Here is a 19,212-nt window from a genome sequence, read left to right as displayed (position 1 = left end):
GATTCACATATGGACGGATAACGCTGCAGTTTCAGTGAATTTAGGCTACAAATCCACTGAGCTAGGTTTAGGGCAAAAAACTTCCTGGTTAGGCGTTATAAAAGACAATTTAAACAGTAAATAATTGTAAGGAAATGCTGGAAATGAAGTAGTTACAAGGGCGATGGAAGTTATATGTTACGTGAAATAACACAAGTTAAGTAAAAAATGTTAGCTACGTAAAAGTGTAAGTCATGTAAAAAATGTAAGTTATGCAAAAAACGTTGATTACATAAAATAACACAAGTTACGTAAAGTGTAAGTTACATAAAAAATGTAAGTTACGTAAAATAACATAAGTTGTGTAAAATTGTAAGTTATGTTTAAAAAAAAACCTAAGTTACGTTAAAAAATTATGATTCACAAACCATGAGCCACTGACGGTACGTAAAAAGTAATTTACTTTTGTTTTAACACGGGACACGAACCCTGTTCTTCTGGGTGAAAGTCCGTCGTTTCTTCGGCCCAGCCGACTCCCCTCCCTCTCTCTCGCCTCGAGTGCCAGTTCCGCCATTTAAACTCCACATCACTATCAATCACTACCTCTACTGCGTCCCTAAAATGGCGGCAGAGGACAGTCTAAAACGTAAATGTCAGTCGTGTTTTGCTGCATGTACAAGCTCCTTACATTGACCAGTCGGGGACAACATGACGGGCGGGTCACTAACTTCCTGTTTCCAGGTAAACTTTACATTACAATGTGTTTCTGAAAACATTTAAAATGAGAAATAGGCAACGTAGTAACAGAAACTATATTCATATTTGATACGTGCTGCCTAGTTTGACAGTGTGAGCTGAGTTTCATGAGTTGCATCTGGAAATCAGTCTGAATGGACTCATCTGCCAGAGACAATACAAACAGCCTCTGCAGATTTGTCCAGTTTTGAAGGCTAACAGGCAGGTGACCAATATAGTTAGCAGGATTTATCCTCTGGGGTACATTATGTTTATATCAAACTTAATGTCAAGCTTTTCTAATTGTTTTCAAAATATCTCAGTTTGGACAGCAGTGGACAAATTGACTCCTCCATTAAACATGCCTAATAAAGCACTTTAAGGGCTTTATCACATCAGTTTTTAATGTTCTGTAGTGATGCATATTCCCACAGTACATTAATCCTGGAGTCTCTGAATGCTGGGGTCCCTTTAGACTTTGGGATTAATGGGACTCCAGGGACATGCTGTTTTCTCATATGAAGACCCAGACAATAACTGGAGAATCATTTTTGCCCGAGTTCACACACGTCACACAGCACTGGTGATTGTCGCTGTCAGACACATTCTCACAGAAAATACTCATGTAGGAGGCAGAACATGATGCAAAAACACCCAAGTCATGTATCTTTAGCCAAAAGTTGTTGTCCTACTTTCTTCTGTAGAGGTTTTTGGTTTTGTGGTTCTTACAACCCCTATAGTGTGGGCTGTTTATCATGCCACAGTTCTGAAACCTGCTTTTGTGGTCTAGATAACAATACGTTTATTGTGACTTTGCTACTACTATGTGGGCTAACAAAATAATAATAATAATAATAATAATAATAATAATAATAATAATAATAATATAGTAATTCCAGCATTTCAGGGATATAAACTGTAGGTTATCTGTGTTTGAAATATTACCATCTGTATTAAAACTTGATTCATGTTGATTATGCCTGCAGCACAATGCCACATTAATTTCCATAATGTGTAAAGGACCGGGAAAAAAATTTGGGGGGTGCTTTGCGCGCACACATGCTTCCCTTTTCTGACTTTGAGCCCCTGCCCCTCTATAATCATGTGCATGACCCTGAGTGGTTCTATACACCCATAAGTCTTAATCGGACATTAAATGGACTGAAGGATCTGGAAGCTGGTAAAGTCTGTTTCATGTCTGGTCCGACTGATTCAGTCATTTGCATTGTAACATACAGGTCCTCCGGTCTAAGTAAGTTCAGCACTGCAGTGCATGTGTGAAAGGGACTCATGCCTCATCAGTCTTGTAGTGGTAGATGTCTTCAGGTGAACAACCTGTTATATTTGAATAATTATAAGAAGGTAGCAGATAGGCAATGTGTTTTCTCCACTGTAGCTTTCTCTCACAGACAGACCTGAGACACTGAGTTCTGACAGTATGTTATCTTGAGTGAATGGTTATGTTCTTATGTCTCTGAGGTTTTTTTCATTGTTTTTTCCTTCTTTCCTCTCCTCACGTTGTGCTGTATTTCTTTTCTTTCATCTCTGTCTCCCTGTCCTGTCCACCTCTGTCACATTGTATGTGTGTTTAAGTATATGTTTGGACGGGTTGATGGCTAATTTCGTTGTCCTGGTACTTTTTACTCTGTGCAATGATAATAAAGGTGATTCTGATTCTGATCTTGTTTAGGCTTTGTAGCCCATAGATCCGCACCTGTAAAAACACGCACACATTATGTATCACAACCTTCGAATGAGTCTTGAACAGCTGGCCCAGCATGGGCCTGCCCATGTCATCAGTAACTGGCCAATAGAATTCGGTTGTGTGTAGGTCCAACTTCTCTAGAGGATTAAATTGTGATTTATTACAGAAATCGGGGCTCATTCTGACTGGAATCCTGCGAGAGTGATGTCAGTCTGAGTTCAGAGCTGTATAAATTTACCCCTGACCTAAAAGTAAAAGCCTGCTGCATTGAGACCAGACTTTTTTCTCCGGTGTGTGTTTACTCTTGGGCTTCCAATCTACAAACCTTAGACCTTAATAAACCCAAATGTAATGTCCTATGATATGATCAAAAGCTTTATCTCCAAGGTCAAGAAGAAACAACAACTTTTCATACTAATTTGTGGGACACAAATTTAGGTTGCAGATTGAGTTCTTCTTACTCCGGAGTATTGCCAATAGTGCTTAGTAAATATAGAATGACAGATTTGTTTACAATGATACCGTGTGACATCAGAGTGGCGAATGGAAACAGGGAAAATTCCTACCCCAGGAAATCATGGACATTACGATGTTTGCCCAACAACCTTAATCTCAGCAGATCGATGCACTAATGAGTACAGATGACTAACAGAGGCACCAGCCTGTAATGACTTACAGCTGCAACAGATGGTAAACAATGGTAAACTTCCAAACCAATCAATACTGCAGACTGAAATACATGCCCAGTACACACATGGTACCTTTTAATGGTGTTTGACAAAGACAAATCTATCAGATTCTACAATACACATAAATACACACATGTACACCCACAGACAGTTGGCAAATGATGAAGTTGTCAGCAAGGCTATAATAGTTTTGGGTTTTTCATTAGCTTTAGTTTTAATTTCACTGTGAATTTTTGTTTTTAAATTCAGTTAATTTTAATTATAGAGGGAGTTTGCTAGATTTTATTAGTTTTTATTCTTCTGAAAATGCTTAGTTTTAGTTGAGTTTTTATTAGTCTTAGTTTTTTTGTAACGGGGTATTTGTTGGGTGTGAGATTCATTCATTTATTGCTCCGGGTGTTTTGAATGTTGGTTGGAGTGAAGTGCTGAACTTTCTGAAGACGATCGACTCACATAGTCGTGTAACATCCCAGTCTCAATAAACAGATTCACCAATGTGTTCCTGCAGGTTCACTCACTAACTAAACGAAGGACATTTTCACTTTAATTTCAGTTTTTTAACCACACAATACAGTTTCAGTTAGTTATAGTTTTTATTTTTTATTTCAGTTAAGGAAAATGTTTTTTCAATTCTAGTTTTTGTTATTGCGTTACTTTTCGTTAACTAATAACCTTGGTTGGCAGCCACTGCCACATAGAATGAAAAAGCAACCTTGTAGTTTATCACATTAAATGGGCAGTCCGTTTCAGGACACCAACAACAATTAGGAGGAACATTTTCTAACTCGCCTCTAATCATATATTACCATGCATACTATTTTGGTTTTAATACGCCCAGGAGAGAGTCTTGTGGTGGACTGAGGTGTGATCCTGTAGCTGAACAGGACATGTGATGCCTCAGCTGACAAGCTCCCCTCAGCACTCTTCTTCATCATCTTCTTGAAAATCCCTGTCCCCATCTTCTTGAAAATCCCCGTCTTCTCAGCCAGTCCATTTGTAGATGGGTGACGGGGGGGAAGTCTTTAGTTTCAGCACTAACAAAACATGCTGAAGGTTGCTGAAGCTCTGGTGCAAGCAATCTGTGGCACATCCATCCCATTAGTGTCATCTGTGGTTATTAGGAATATTTTTCTTATTCATAGTCACACGTAATCCATAGACATGCATAGGAAAAGTAGGAAAAGTCCATTTCCAGTAATTCAAGTCAAATAGCCCCAACCAAGTATTGAGTGCATATACAGTCATGGAAAAAACAACTAATGGTACATTTGTTTTGACAAAAATAATGAACAAGAAAGCAAGGAGAAAACAAGGGTGGTCAAATAATTTTTCCATGACTGTAGATGGCCAACGTTACCATATTAAACATACTTTTTTAAAATTGGTCTTTTGTAATGTTCAAAATTTTTAAGACACTGACTTTAAGGTCTCCGTGAAATGTAAGCCATAATCATTATAATCAGAAGCAATTAAATGAATTAAGACAAATGTTGAAATGTTTCATTCTGTGTGTAATGGATCTATATAATGTATTATTTCCACTTTTTGAATTGAATTGCTGACATAAATAAACTTTTCTATGACATTCTAATTTATTGAGATGCACATGTATCATTTCATATGGGAGACATAAGAAAGGATCAACTTAAACAATCAGTAGCAAAGAGATGATGGCCTAAATGTCAATTAAAAGTAATACAAAATTATCAGTGAAATTGGCAAACAGCTTGAAAATAATGTTTTATCATTTATCTGCCACCTGATAGTTCTTGTTCACCTTCATATTAGCAGCATCTCTCTCGGTTAAAACTGCCTAGTTTGAAGAAAGCAGGAGGTGCACATGCATTCTTTCTTCTTTATAATTACCAGTTTATGTGTGGTAACAGTGTACACATAGTTTTTGCGTGTACATCGTTTGTTCAGCTGGCCTCAGATGTCATTTGATCGCCTGAGACTCTCCTATAATACCATCACCTGCCAATAAATCAATTCCTAATTACATCACAAGGGTTGTTTCCTGAAATAGCAGGCTGCTACAAAGCCACATTTACATCAGACGTCACAGTGACATCAGTCCAAGTGTTTGTTTTAGATGGCAGCATCTCATCCAGAAAACTCATCCCTAAGGATGACTGCAAGTTTGTTTTTTTTACTCTTCACCTCTGTGTTTCAATGATTAACACTCTGCATAAACAGAATTGTGTGTCTGATGCCCTGTACTTTCAGAGTTTCTTTCTCCACTTGCATTTTGACTTGGGAGTCCTCCTGCAAGTCAGGTTGGCATCAATGTGTTTGTTAGCCATGTGATTGACTGTTGACCTATCGAACCTGTCGACCTGACTTCCACCCAGTGCAAGATGGGATAAGCTGTCCTGTCTCATGACCCTAGGCAGGTGTAATTCAGTGTAACAAATGCCTCAGTCAGTAGGGAACATATAATGAGTGTTTTACTGAGGAGAGTGTAACAGGCCGGCACTAGCAAGGCCTAGACAGAACAGACACAAGCTCCATGCTTCTGCTCAGAGAACAGTGGAGGTTGATTCTCATTCTCCATCTACTAGGTCATGTGCTCAGTTTGACCATTGGATTCGGGATGGAAGGCAGGCTGATTGAGGCCTCCAGGAGACTGCAGAACACAGAAACAAGTAGAAGTGGGGGAAAAATCGATACAACTTAGTATTGTGATATTTTGTGTGGCAATATTATATCAATTCATGACCACCAAGTATCCATATTTAGCATTCTGACAGCCGACGGGCCATCAGTATTTTCGCCGTTTTTTTTTTCTTCTCACTTTAAGGAATATACTGTAGATACTGGTATCATATGAAACTAGAAGATGTAAGGAATCTATAGGCATCATGTGCGTCAGGATATCGTGTCATGAAGAAATAATGCTGCAAAGTTCGGCTTTTCTTATGTTTCATTAAAAAACATTCAGAGCAGTGAAGCTTAAAGCTTTTGAAAGTTTTAATAAAATGCTGCAGTTGTTGTAGTCCATACGTGTTTGATATCAGTTCAGTTCAGTTTGACTGAATACTTTGTTGGTCAGTCTGTGGGTTTGACACTCATTGTTGAGAAATAAGACTGAAGTGAGATGAACAGACTCGCAATACTCACCATATGGGAAAATGCTTAAAATCGCAATAATATTCTATCGTGACTCAAGTATCGGGATAAAATCGTATCATGGGGCCTCTGGGGATTCAGACCTCTAGAAACAAGAGGTGAATTATGCCCCATTCAGAGTCAATAGACACATTTCCATTATGTACTTTCCCTCTAGTGAGCTGCTATGGGTGTGGCTTGGGAGAGAGGATCCGCCCAACGTCAGCTTAGCGGCTCAGGTAGTGGCTCAGAAAGTACCCGCCTCGGGTAGGTACTTTTCTGAGCCGTACTAACCAGTTGACACTGATTGGATACGGTTGAGGCGGGATATGACGTGAGTCGAACTCGACATAACCACAACATAACATCGACATTTTTAAAAGAAATAAGCAGAGCAGACTGAGACGAGAGAATCAAGAACAAGAAACCAAAGAAGAGAAGACGATGGACAAAGGAAAAAGAAAGACCGCCGACAAGTGGGTTGACTGTGAGGTCTGTTGTCAGCATCGCATCACTGATGTCATGGTCAAAATTGTTGCTGAATAATCATGTTAAATGTCGCAGAACTATTTACGTCACATTCAAACTCTGTTGGTTACCTACAAAGGCTACAAAAGTACCTGTGTGGGAACAGAGGTCGAGGGGAACTAACTGGTGGGTGTAGCCAAAACACTTTCCAAAAAGTACTCAAAAAGTACTCAGTGGAAACATGGCTTATGTCACTGAGGAGGCTGTGCAGACCAAAAACAGGTATGCACGATTAGCTGTTTTCTTGGTACATTGAAGTTTGGGTAATGGGATGATGATAAAGTCTTAGATAAATAGTCTACAACTGTGGGGAAGATGGTGTTACCATCAGCTGAAGGACTTCCAGTGACAAAATCCAGGGAAACATATGTCCAACAAGGCATAGAGGATAACAAAGGGGACCTGTCAGGGGCTGATGAACTCCCTTGTGTCCGTTTTGATCAAAGACCACAAGAGCCTTTGTTGCAAATGGGCCAAGGTGTGTCTCACCCCTGGGTGACACAAAAGGCATGATGAGGTACTGGAAGAAGGTTATTCAGTGTGGGATTGCATGACCTGATTTCAAAGCCTCATGAAATGGAGCCGATGACACATAAAAGAATGCACTCTGGGTCCGTGGGGGAGCTGGCACATTGGAACTAGTAGGAAAAGACCCCTAGAGCCCAATCCAAATGGGACTAGTATTACCAAGGGACCTCATGTTATTTAGCCTGTGTTTCGTGCAGCTCACATTAGCCCTGTTGGTGTTTTCATTCCGGGGCTCTGCACAGATTTGACACCTGCCGGCCTGCTTGTCTGCTCTCGTCCCCAGCTGACTGAAGCTCTGCACTCTGCTGCTGCCTGAAAAAAACTACATTCAGTACCGCAGAGGTCCGACGGTAAACAATAACCATATATATTTAGGTCAGTAAAATGTGCTCAAATTGGGGTGTGCCATATTAATGGTATACCGGTAGGCCTATATTTTTTTTATGAGTCAAAAAAAAATGCATATCATTATATTGGTAACATTCCTACTTCTTGGCGTAGTGGCATAAATGTTTCCCATTAATTACATAGGCATAACACATGCAGCTTTCAAAATAAGAGCACAGTGTGTTAACAGAATCCATCACAGAATTTACAAGAAGACTGTCTCAACTCAACTCAACTCAACTTTATTTGTAAAGCACTTTAAAACAACAACAGCCGCAACAAAGTGCTGTACATAAACAAACAGAACAAGAGACAATAAAATAAATAAAACAGGAAATAAACACTAAAATAAATAGATTTATTGCTTTTTAAAAGACAATTTAAAAAACAATAAATAAAAGCAAACCATAAAACACTAAAACAAGAGCAGAGTCTCATGCGTGGTTAAAAGCCAAGGAATAAAAATAGGTTTTAAGATGACTTTTAAAAATGGACAGTGAGGAGGCTTGTCTGATGTGTAAAGGTAGCTCATTTCAAAGTCTGGGGGCTGCAACAGAAAAAGCTCTGTCCCCTCTGAGCTTCCGTTTAGACCTCGGTACCTCCAGGAGCAGCAGATCAGCTGACCTGAGGCACCGAGCAGGAGAGTAGGGGTGGAGGAGCTCAGAGAGGTACAGTGGGGCGAGACCATTTAAAGATTTAAAAACAAATAAAAGAATCTTAAAATGGACTCTAAAATGCACAGGCAGCCAGTGGAGGGAGGCCAGGATGGGAGTTATGTGCTCCCTCTTACGAACTCCAGTTAGGAGGCGAGCAGCCGCGTTTTGCACTAACTGGAGCCGTGCGAGGGAGGACTGGCTGACTCCAAGGTAAAGTGAGTTGCAGTAATCCAGCCGAGATGTAACGAAGGCGTGGATTACCGTTTCAAAGTGCTTGTGTGTGAGAAAAGGCTTCACCTTAGCCAGCTGCCTGATATGAAAAAAGCTTGACCTCACAGCAGCGCTAATCTGACGATCTAATTTAAAATCACTGTCCATCTTAAAACCTAAATTTGACACAGTTGGTCTTATAAAATCTGCCAGAGGGCCCAAGTCAAAAGGAGGGGTCACACAAGAGCCACTAGGGCCAAACACTATCACTTCTGTTTTCTTCTCATTAAAATTTAAAAAGTTCAAGGCCATCCAGGCCTTGATGTCTTTGAGACATGACAGGAGCGGTGTGAGGGAGAAAGCATCTTTTTTCTTCAGTGGCACATAGATCTGACTGTCGTCAGCGTAGCAATGGAAAGGGATGCCGTGCTTTCTCAAGATGGAGCCCAAAGGCAGTAAATACAAAGAAAAAAGCAAAATAAGATGCCTTGAATAAAACGTACAAGAACCTTTATTCTCCTTTACAATAATTAATTGAAATAGGCAAAGATCAGTGGATATGATGGAATAGTGGCATTAGAATGTGTGAGAGGCACCAGATTTGGGCTTTTATGGAAAAAAATTCTCCAGGGGGGCATGCCCCCGGACCCCCTTAGCCAGCTACTTTCCACACTGTCTCCCTACTGCATGTCCTAGTGCAAAGCCCTGTTGACTATTTAAATTGTTATGTGAGGTGTTTGAGATTGTAAAATTTTTGTATTTGGCAACTGTTGAGATTTGCAATTTACTCTACATTTTAGATTTATGATTGATTTTTATTTAGTTGTATGTTTTTTGTTAACCATAAAGCTTTTGGTGTTAAGATGCATAAATAGCAACATACAGACACCAGAAAAACAGGGCAGGTCCAGAACCATATGTGCTGCTGTGAACAAGCCTCTCCAGCAGCAATGATGAAGAGTCATGGATAAGATGAAAGAGCCAGCCACAGATACCCACACCCAGCAGATGTTGCTATTCATATTGCTTTACCAATATGGAATATGTAAAAACACACAGTGAACCACAATGTTCAAGAGCAATGTAACTGTCAGGTCACTGGAGAGCTGAGGCAAAAATGATATTCTGAGCAGCGCTAGCAGGACACAAAACAGCTGCTCCATCATTCACAGTATGGACTTTCCAGGAAAAACTCACAGGCAGCACGAACACTGTAAAACTATGTTGTCGTGACACATTTTGTCAACAACATGAGCTCCAGCATTGATGACATTTTCCAGAAATTGTGAAATGGTGTGATAAGGTCCTACAGCGATAAAACATCAGCATGCAGAGAGCAGGGATAGTTCCAGGAAAAACTGTGGATAAATAAATAACGGAGGAATAAAATACAATCACAGCTTGGCCCACTTAGAACAAAATGCACTTTTCTTATCATTCATTCCTGCTGGATCTTAGTATTTACTGTCCTCGGCAGAGAAAGAGATTTCCACTCAGGTCTGAGGCCAGTACTCATTGTAGGATTGTCCACACCTGCAGCAGATAGTCTGCATGTCTGGACAAACATCAACGTCAACGTTTTTTTTCCTCTCAAACATAATGGAACTATATGACACTTTGGTTGTGGTTTTTAAGTTCAACGGTGATTAGTGCCAAGTATGGAAAAAAAAAAAAACGGACCCAGGATTTAGCAATAAGGAAATACTTGTGGTTTTAGCCCAGAATCACCATATTATGAGAAGTATCTGGACTTTGAAGAGACATTGCTGTGAATTTGGCCTATTCAGAAGAAAACACTGTACTGATTTGAATGAGGTGATAGCTGCCCTGCATCAGGAACTACAATGCAATGGACAGATGAAGGATATCACTGGTTACAACTAGGACACTTTTTTCTCATAAATCTGCAACTTTATTCTTGTAGATTTGCCACTTTTAATCTCATAAATTTGAGACTTTTTCTCCTAGATTTGTCACTTTTAATGTAATACATTTGCAACTTTTTCCTTAATAAATAATCCCCCCCTCATCAGCGATGATTATTTTAAGAAATCGTTTCTTTTCTGGCAAAAGGGGGGAAAGGCATCTGGCTACTACTCCTTTGGTTCATTTGACTCCTTTTCACTCAGAATAAAATATTTTTTTTCTGTGTAATTCAATTCCACGACGACCACACAAAGCATGACATGTTCAAGCATTAGCCTACTGTCCAGATATGTCTTTGTGTTTTACAAAGGTGTTTGGCAGTTTAACATGAAACAGGTGTGGAAAAGAAATCCAACCTAATGCTAAGATTTGCTAAATGTTAGTATGTTATTAATTAGCTTGTTGTATTGACATTTTGAGTTTGTTAATGAAATATCTGCACAGTTAGGCAAGGCACATTTATTTGTATAGCCCCATTCATACACAGAGTCATTCAAAGTGCTACACAGAGGCAGGACAATACATGAAAAACACAACAGACATTAAAAAAAAAAAAAGATTTACAAACTCAAAACTATTGTGTACAAACTTTTCTGTTTCTAGGATTTAGCAATCCTGTGAATCACTAAACTAATATTTAGTTGTATGACCACAGTTTTTTTTTTTTAGAACTGCTTCACATCTGTGTGGCATGGAGTCAACCAACTTGTGGCACCTTTCAGCTGTTATTCCACTCCAAGATTCTTTAACAACCTTCCACAATTCATTTACATTTCTTGGTTTTGCTTCAGAAACACTATTTTGAACCCCACAAGTTCTCAATTGGATTAAGGTCCACTCCATAACATCAATGTTGTTGGTCTGGAACCAAGATTTTGCTCGTTTACTAGTGTGTTTGGGCTCATTGTCTTGTTGAAACACCCATTTCAAGGGCATGTCCTCTTCAGCATAAGGCAACATGACCTCTTCAAGTATTTTGACATATGCAAACTGATCCATGATCCCTGGTATGTGATAAATAGGCCCAACACCATAGTAGGAGAAACATGCCCATATCATGATGCTTGCACCACCATGCTTCACTGTCTTCACTGTCTACTGTGGCTTGAGTTCAGAGTTTGGGCCTCGTCTCACTAACTGGACCCAAAAAGAACAATTTTACTCTCATCAGTCTACAAAATGTTCCTCCATTTCTCTTTAGGCCAGTTGATGTGTTCTTTGGCAAATTGTAACCTCTTCTGCACCTTTTTTTTAACAGAGGGACTTTGCGGGGGATTCTTGTAAATAGATTAGCTTCACACAGACGTCTTCTAACTGTCACAGCACTTCCAGGTAACTCCAGACTGTCTTTGATCATCCTGGAGTTGATCATTGGCTGAGCCTTTGCCATTCTGATTATTCTTCCATCCATTTTGATGGTTGTCTTCCGTTTTCTGCCACGTGTCTCTGGTTTTGCTCTTCATTTTAAAGCATTAGATATCATTTTAGCTGAACAGCCTATAATTGTTTGCATCTCTTTATAAGTTTTCCCCTCTCCAATCAACTTTTTAATCAAAGTACGCTGTTCTTCTGAACAATGTCTTGAACGACCCATTTTCCTCAGGCTTTCAAAGAGAAATGCATGTTCAACAAGTGCTGGCTTCATCCTTAAATAGAGGCCACCTGATTTTTCTCACAAAATTGATGACCTCACTGATTGAATGCCACACTGCTATTTTTTTTTAACACACCCCTTTTAATTGCACAGCTTTAAGAGCGTTCATATCATCAATGCTGGGTCTTGTTGGTTTCCTGAGAAGCTACTGCACCTACTGGTATCTTGTTTGCCATGTAGCAATAAGAAATATACTAAAAACCTGGATTAATCTGGTTAGTCACATTGGACTGCTATTATATTGAACACTACTTTATATCTATTGTATTTATAAGAAAAGCTGAAGTAAACAGTAATATTTTCAGCCCTGCTTTAAATGAGCCAACAGACAGTTTGAGCAGCCCTCAGGTGTTCGGGGAGCTTGTTCCACAGGTGAGAAGCACAGAACCTAAATGCAGCTTCACCTTGCTCAGCTGTGATCATGGGGACACTGACACCTGTCCCAGATGACCTGAGGGGATTGCATGCTTCAAAACAAACAACTAACTCTAAGATATATCTGGGCCAGAGACCATTCAGTGCTTTGTAAACAAGTAACAGGATTTTTAAAATATATTCCTTGACACACAGGAAGCCAGTGCAGTGATATAAGAACATGTGTATAATATGGTCCATTTTCCTGGTGTCAGTGAGGACCCTCATTGAACAAGGTGAGCCATGCAACATATGTTACCATGGTGATCCAGCCAGGTTAAGAGAGGGCCACCTTAGACTTAACTGGAAATTGACTTTTCCATCATATTCTAATGTATTGAGATGTACCTGAATAGAGAACCTAATACCGTATTCATAAGATGGTACCCCATTCATTCCTATGAAAGTTGCTCAGTAGTTGCATTCACCACATAAGGCTTCCTCATGCTACAGTGTTTTTGTACACGCGTCGCTCTCGAGACTTTCATGCAAGACTTCCACTGGTCCAGCTGGCTGACTTTATGTACATTTTAAAGATATTTCCATCAAATTCTTTCCAACTGGTTTGGCATCAGGATAGTTTGGGATCTGGGAAAAATTTCTGGCATGAGCCCTCTGCCATGTCACTGACTTTAAAACACCTCAGAATAGGTGCTGAAACTGTGTGGTGAGCAGTAAGCTCTGATTGAGGCTTTAAAAAAGTTACATTCGCTGGGCCAATGGGGCACCACAGGGATTTTTACCAGAAAAGCACAGCTCTTAGTTTAGATGTCTAAGGGGTTGGACTACTGGCCTGTCATTTTCAAACTAATTTCACCAAATTTGCAGCATGCAAGTTATGATTTGTGACAAATTTCACATATTTGCAACCTGTGTATGATGGATTCCAATCTCAAATTGTTGCAACATGAGAAAAAGCAGAACAAAGGGATATATTTATAAATTGGAAGCACCCTTGTGTTAAATTTGTTGGAACATGCGCTAATGAGGGCTGGGGAAGCATTTTTAAAAGACCTAATCTTTTCCAGCTAGTAGCTCTGTTGAGACACTTTCACAATCAGTAACAAGAAGTGGCTTCATGCTAGAGTATTGCAATCAGTATTGAGAAGTGCTTCTGAGAAAAGCATTTCTGCAAATTCAATTCTTACACCATCACCCTTGCTCTAGGGCATAGTGTCCCTACTGGCCATATGGATCAGAAAGTTAAAATATTTCCACTGTTGTGCATCAGTGACTAGTCAATCTATAAACAATAACAGCTTAATTCCCACTGAATCATCTGTGAGCTGCACTTTATCAGAGGTGGGGAGAACATGTGTGGACAATAAGCCACATAATGATCAGAAGTGTTTTCAGTTCATTTTAGAGTCCAAATGGGGTTTTTGTGTGTCAGACAGTCTCAGTGAAATACTATAAGCAAAGCAACACCGTAATGCATAGCAGAAGATAGGGCAGGTACATTTTTGTTCTTGAAATATTGACTGTATTCTTATTCAAAGTACAACTTTATTGGTCTAATGTTAAGGTTATTCCGGATGAGAATATGTGCCATACGCACACTTAAGAGGTTACCTCCGCAAACACAAGAGGACGGAAGACTACATCATGCCTAAATGTGTACTGAGCCAACATTAAGTGATGAGAGTTGTTCTAAATTATGTAAATTACTGAAAACAGAATGTTTAGAGCCTTACTGCAATGTGTTCCATCAATATAATTTTGAATGATCACCCGCTGCCTGAATTGGTGAGACTTTTTCCATAGATGGATGCAAAAAATTGTATGTAATGCACACAGTGCAGGAATTACACCAAACAGAAATAAAATAAATTCAGTTATATATGACATTGTGTTCCTATTATACAACCCTACAGTCACAGGAAATGCATGTGTCTAACAAACCTCAACATTTCAGTGAGAACAGTATTGCCTTTCAGGGGATTTTTTTTAATGCAAGTTAAATTACTTTTAAAAACATTTTTCTCTGGTTTTAAATTTGACAATGTGGTGCTCTCCTGTCTGTGGCTGTATCCAGTTACAGCTAGTGTTTACCCAAGTAGAATCTTTAAAATAAAACTTGAATTTCTTGTGCATATGAGGCAACAATCACAACAAGGCACCTATCTTACATAGCCACTATATAAGCTAAAATGCAAGCCTGATAATGCATCACATACACACACTGTCTAGTTTATAATCCAGAATACAGTCATAATTTTCTGCAACCAAATTAGGAAATTTGGTCTTGTGTTTGGTTTTAGAGGTCAGGTTAGAGTAGAACCAGTGCATGAGACATTAAAACTTTTATTATCATTTACTATAAACACATACAGCTGATTACTTTACATTAAACTCAAAGGGTCTTTGCAGACTCATCCAGCTTTAAATTAATCTTGGATAATGACACTCCACTCCGATGACAGCACCCTGCCTCCTGATGATGTCACTTCTGCCGGACACTTTGGGGTTGTAGACCAGTGAGAAAGCATAAATGAAGGCATCCTCAGTCATCTAAAGAAAAGGAGAACTACTGAGTGGCATTTCTCAGCTCAACGTGCAATATTATTGTATTATATGAATAAAAAACTTCATACCACTCGTGTGCTGCCACAGCCATGTAGCTCACTTTCAAAGATCAGCACATGAGACAAGTCGTCGACTTCAGTGGCTGAACAACCACCGAGCCTGATGTCTTCTGGCTTTATCAGCTTGCCGAGGCCCCGCAGGTCCTGGCTCACTTCCACCTGGATCCTACTTTGCCCACACCTTACAGCAACACGGTTGGTCGTCACCGGCTTCCGCTGTTCAAACTCAATGGGGGGCTTGTTCACTAATTCCACCGGATCATGTGGAAACTTCCAGGAGAGTGGCTCGACCACTGGCTCGACCTGCTCTGCCTGGAGCCTGCCAGCTTGTCGAACAGACTCCCTGGAGTGCTCCCTCTCAGGTTCTGCAGCTGGCTCGACTTCCACCTCGACTCCCCAGTAGGTCGGCAATCTCATACTGAGGAATCGAGCCTCACTAAGCCTGGCACACACAAGCACAAAGCCAAACACAATAAGCTGCCTGGACCCCATTGTTGCAAAAACAATGAATTTTCTATGCAGCTTTCTTAAGCATGAGTACTGAGGCAGACAAAGGAAGTGACTCCTCCCTTTGACTAATTACCTGGAGCCTCTGCACACCTGTGGATCTCACAGCTCCACATCCCCCACTGATTGCACACAGCAGACACCAATTTACAGTCAACAAATGAAGTGGAATTGACCATTTCTGTACAGAATGTATTTTTTGCTTCTTTGTACTTCTACTCCATCACATTTTCACAGAGGAAATATATTGTACTACCATCTGTCTGACAGCTATAGTTACAGGTAATAAAGTTGTATTCACAAAAAAAGATATGACCTCATAGCTTGGGACTGCAACTAACAATTATCATTTTCTTAATTAACTGATTTTGTAACATAAGAAACCATTACAGTGGTGGAAGAAGTATACAGATCACTTAGTAAAAGTTACTCAGTAAAAGTACTGGTACCACATTGTGAAATTACTCCACTACAAGTAAAAATCCTGCATTCAAAACTTACTGAAGTAAAAGTACAAAAATATCAAAATATACTAAAAGTATCAAAAGTAAAAGTACTCATAAAAGCACACACACACATGAAAAGTCTGAGAATATAAATTGAAATACATGAAAAATATATTGATCATGTTCGTATTAAATCTTGACCTGAAAAGAAATAAGGTGAAGAAGAAATCTCAAGTAAAGTACCTCAACATTGTACTTAATGACAGTACTTGAGTAAGTGTCCTTAGTTACATTCCACCACTGATACAATGATGTGAAATGATGAGTCATGAAGAGCTCAGATTGAAGTAAACCTGTCCACATGAAACTGCAAAGATGATTAATATATGAATAAATGAGACTGTATTAATACAATACGTACCTTCACTTTCCAGGCAGCCATGTGACCAAACACACTTTTAAATGTCTTATTAAATGTTGGCCATTGTGGTGGAGAGGACCAAAGACACAGCATGACTCTGGCTAACAGCTGCATCATGTAGCCCACATTTCACACCGCTGCCCCAGGGGCTGCCATGCTGTCCCTGAACGACGAATCGAGCCTATTGATGAATGAACAGAAGGTATCAAGGTCACCGTGGAAACAAGGAAGTAGACAGCAGAAGCCATTCCAGTCAGTGACCAGACTAAATCAGGCCTTGTCCATTTTCAACCACATTTCATGGTCAAATAAGCACATTGAAACAATGTCCATAACGAATAAAGGAGCGTGTTGGTGTTTGTACATTCTGCTTTGACATTTTCTAAACACATCCAATGGTGTATCTGCAAAATATAAATCACCTTCTAATCAAAATCAGACACTAGATCGAGCCAGAATCACACTCACAGATACACATTTCCATTATAAATGCATGCAAACATATGTTCACCTTGACACTTGCTCATGAATCAAGGTTTCATCTTCAAAGGTTTTTTCTCTTCCAGATTAAAACAATGCATTATTCATGAGATGTTAGCAATAAAACAGGAGTGACATAAGACAGGAGGAATACTGTACCACACATGTTGTACTGCAGAGAGAAATATATGTGTGAGAGGGATATCCGTCTTTGTTGTGTGTGTGTGTGTGTGTGTGTGTGTGCGCGCGCGCGTGCGTGTGCTTGTGTGTGCGTGTGTGCATATGTGTGTGTGTAAAGCTCACTGCCAGCAGAGTTCAGCCAGGCAGCTGCTGGGCTGAAGGGTTTTTGGCAGACTGCGTTTTATATGTGGAGGACAAATGAGGGCAGAGCTCTGTGAAAGTAAACTTTACAGTCCAGCAGCAACAAAGCCCTGAAACTCCAGTGCACTCTTCAGAAATGTCTCCTGCAACGCATGAGTCATCTGCAAAGAAACATATCTCAACAGGAGATCAGAGACTTGGAGAACTGTCAAACCTGCTACAATTGTAGACATAAACACGAATGTTCTGTTTCACCGAACTTCATCCATGAAGTCAAAACGCAACCAGACCACATGTACTTAGGGCTTACTCTCATATACAACAGTAGTAAACAACAAACAGGCCAATTCAAGGGAGTCATTATATCTTATTGATTGATTGATTCAATCAAGTACAAATTTGATTTGAGTACAAGAAGAGAAGAAACAAGTCTGTAATGGTGGTCGTGAACATTCCAACCTACTGGTAAAGCTCCTTGACACTATTTGTAAAGTAGAATCATTTTTAAAAGATCTCTTTGAGGTCTAAGTTTGTTACTCTATTTCTTAGTTGGGAGGTCAGATAGTGTTTTGCAGCAGCCTGGTATCCATGTAAGTTTCAAGAAATCTCCATATAAAGTAATTTTTTCACAGTGCGAGCACCATAGCACTCGGGATAGCAGTTTCAGTGGGTCCAACACTTTGCCAGACCTAAACATCTCACTATTGGCTTGATTACCATAAAACTGAACCTGTGACTTTAGTTGTATGTATGATATGGGGCTACACGGTGGTGCAGGGGTTTGCACTTTCTCCTCATAGCAAGTGGATCCTACGTTCAAATCCAGCCTGCAGCTCTTCTGTGTGGAGTTTGCATGTTCTCCCTATGTCAGCATGGGTTCTCTTCGTGTCCTCCGGCTTCCTCCCACAGCCCAAAGACATGAAGTTTGACTTTTTAGGTGACTCTAAATTGCCCGTAGGAGTGAATGAGAGCACTGGTAATCTGTACAGGGTGTACCCCACCTCTGGATAATGAATGAATGTCTGTTTATGACCAAACAAACTAAAAGTATTAGACAAGTTCAAATCATTCTCCACTGTTCTTTTTATTTTAGCATGCTAACACGCTATACCAAGATATTGAACATGGTAGATGCTTACATTAGCATTAAAGCATTGTTGTAAGCATTGTGATGTTAGCTTTTAAAATGAAGCAATGCTAACAGGGCTGCAAACATAACTGACTCTAATTCTTTCATTTCTACTACATTGCCTGCAGCCTTTGAGCGTGACATAGAAAGCATTCATTATATATTGAAATAATCTGCGGCCCATTAGAATCCCTTTACTTTCAAAAGCCTACATTTAAAACATTCTGCGTCTGTGCCAAACTGCACCCTTGTAACAAGGGTGTGTTAGGTGAGGAATGACAACAGTAAGATGAAAGCTGCTTCCAATGGATTCATTGACTGACAGGAGGTTCACAGCATTGATGTGTGGCTGTAAAATGGACCTTTGAAGAATGCATGATAAACAGAGTGGTTATCTGCAACTTTTTCAGCTGCATGCTGAACTGACCAACACAATTAATTAAGTTTCAAAGTCTTGACATCAGAAATTCAGGTAATGAACAGCTTAGGTAAAGGTATGAGGGGCCGTATGGGCCATTATTAATTTTTCCCTCTCACATTCACAATTTTACCTTTCACATGCACAATTTTACCTCTCACATTCACAAAATATACCTCTCACATACACGTTTACTTCTCACATACACACATTTTGTAAAATTGTGAACATGAGAGGTAAAATTGTGAATGTGAGAGGTATATTTTGTGTATGTGAGAGGGAAGAATGAATTATGGCCCATACAGCTCATAGACATCAGAGGATCCAGACACCAAATGCAAAAGGAGGGATAATTGGAAAGGCGGGTCACACAGCGAAGACAGGAA

At 39.8% G+C, this 19,212-nt stretch overlaps 1 protein-coding gene across 2 annotated transcripts; it reads right to left on the bottom strand.

The window, feature by feature from the left end:
* Positions 1 to 14,805: 14,805 nt before the first annotated feature.
* On the bottom strand, positions 14,806 to 16,323 carry LOC131970170 (zona pellucida sperm-binding protein 3-like). Of its 2 annotated transcripts, XM_059331475.1 has the most exons (3): positions 16,301 to 16,323; positions 15,114 to 15,546; positions 14,806 to 15,030 (listed from the first exon to the last, which is right to left on the bottom strand). In XM_059331475.1, exons 1-3 carry the CDS (start codon positions 16,306 to 16,308, stop codon positions 14,902 to 14,904), a joined length of 570 nt encoding a protein of 189 aa, XP_059187458.1. In that variant the 5' UTR covers positions 16,309 to 16,323; the 3' UTR covers positions 14,806 to 14,901. The 2 variants fall into 2 exon arrangements, with proteins under 2 accessions (XP_059187458.1, XP_059187457.1); XM_059331474.1 differs by lacking the exon at positions 16,301 to 16,323 and having other exon boundaries at positions 15,114 to 15,611.
* Between the last annotated feature and the right edge of the window lie 2,889 nt (positions 16,324 to 19,212).

This window comes from Centropristis striata, chromosome 4 (assembly GCF_030273125.1).
Source record: "Centropristis striata isolate RG_2023a ecotype Rhode Island chromosome 4, C.striata_1.0, whole genome shotgun sequence".
Lineage (NCBI taxonomy): Eukaryota > Metazoa > Chordata > Actinopteri > Perciformes > Serranidae > Centropristis > Centropristis striata.
Note: the sequence above shows the minus strand (reverse complement) of the source record. Positions and strands in the feature narration are given on the sequence as shown.

Bases quoted from the DNA above. Each gene is read 5' to 3' on its own strand.
- LOC131970170 (XM_059331474.1), bottom strand. From the start codon at position 15,596: ATGGGGTCCAGGCAGCTTATTGTGTTTGGCTTTGTGCTTGTGTGTGCC. The intron at 15,031-15,113 runs GTATGAAGTTTT...CCTTTTCTTTAG, and splicing joins GCTGTGGCAGCACACGAGTG to ATGACTGAGGATGCCTTCAT.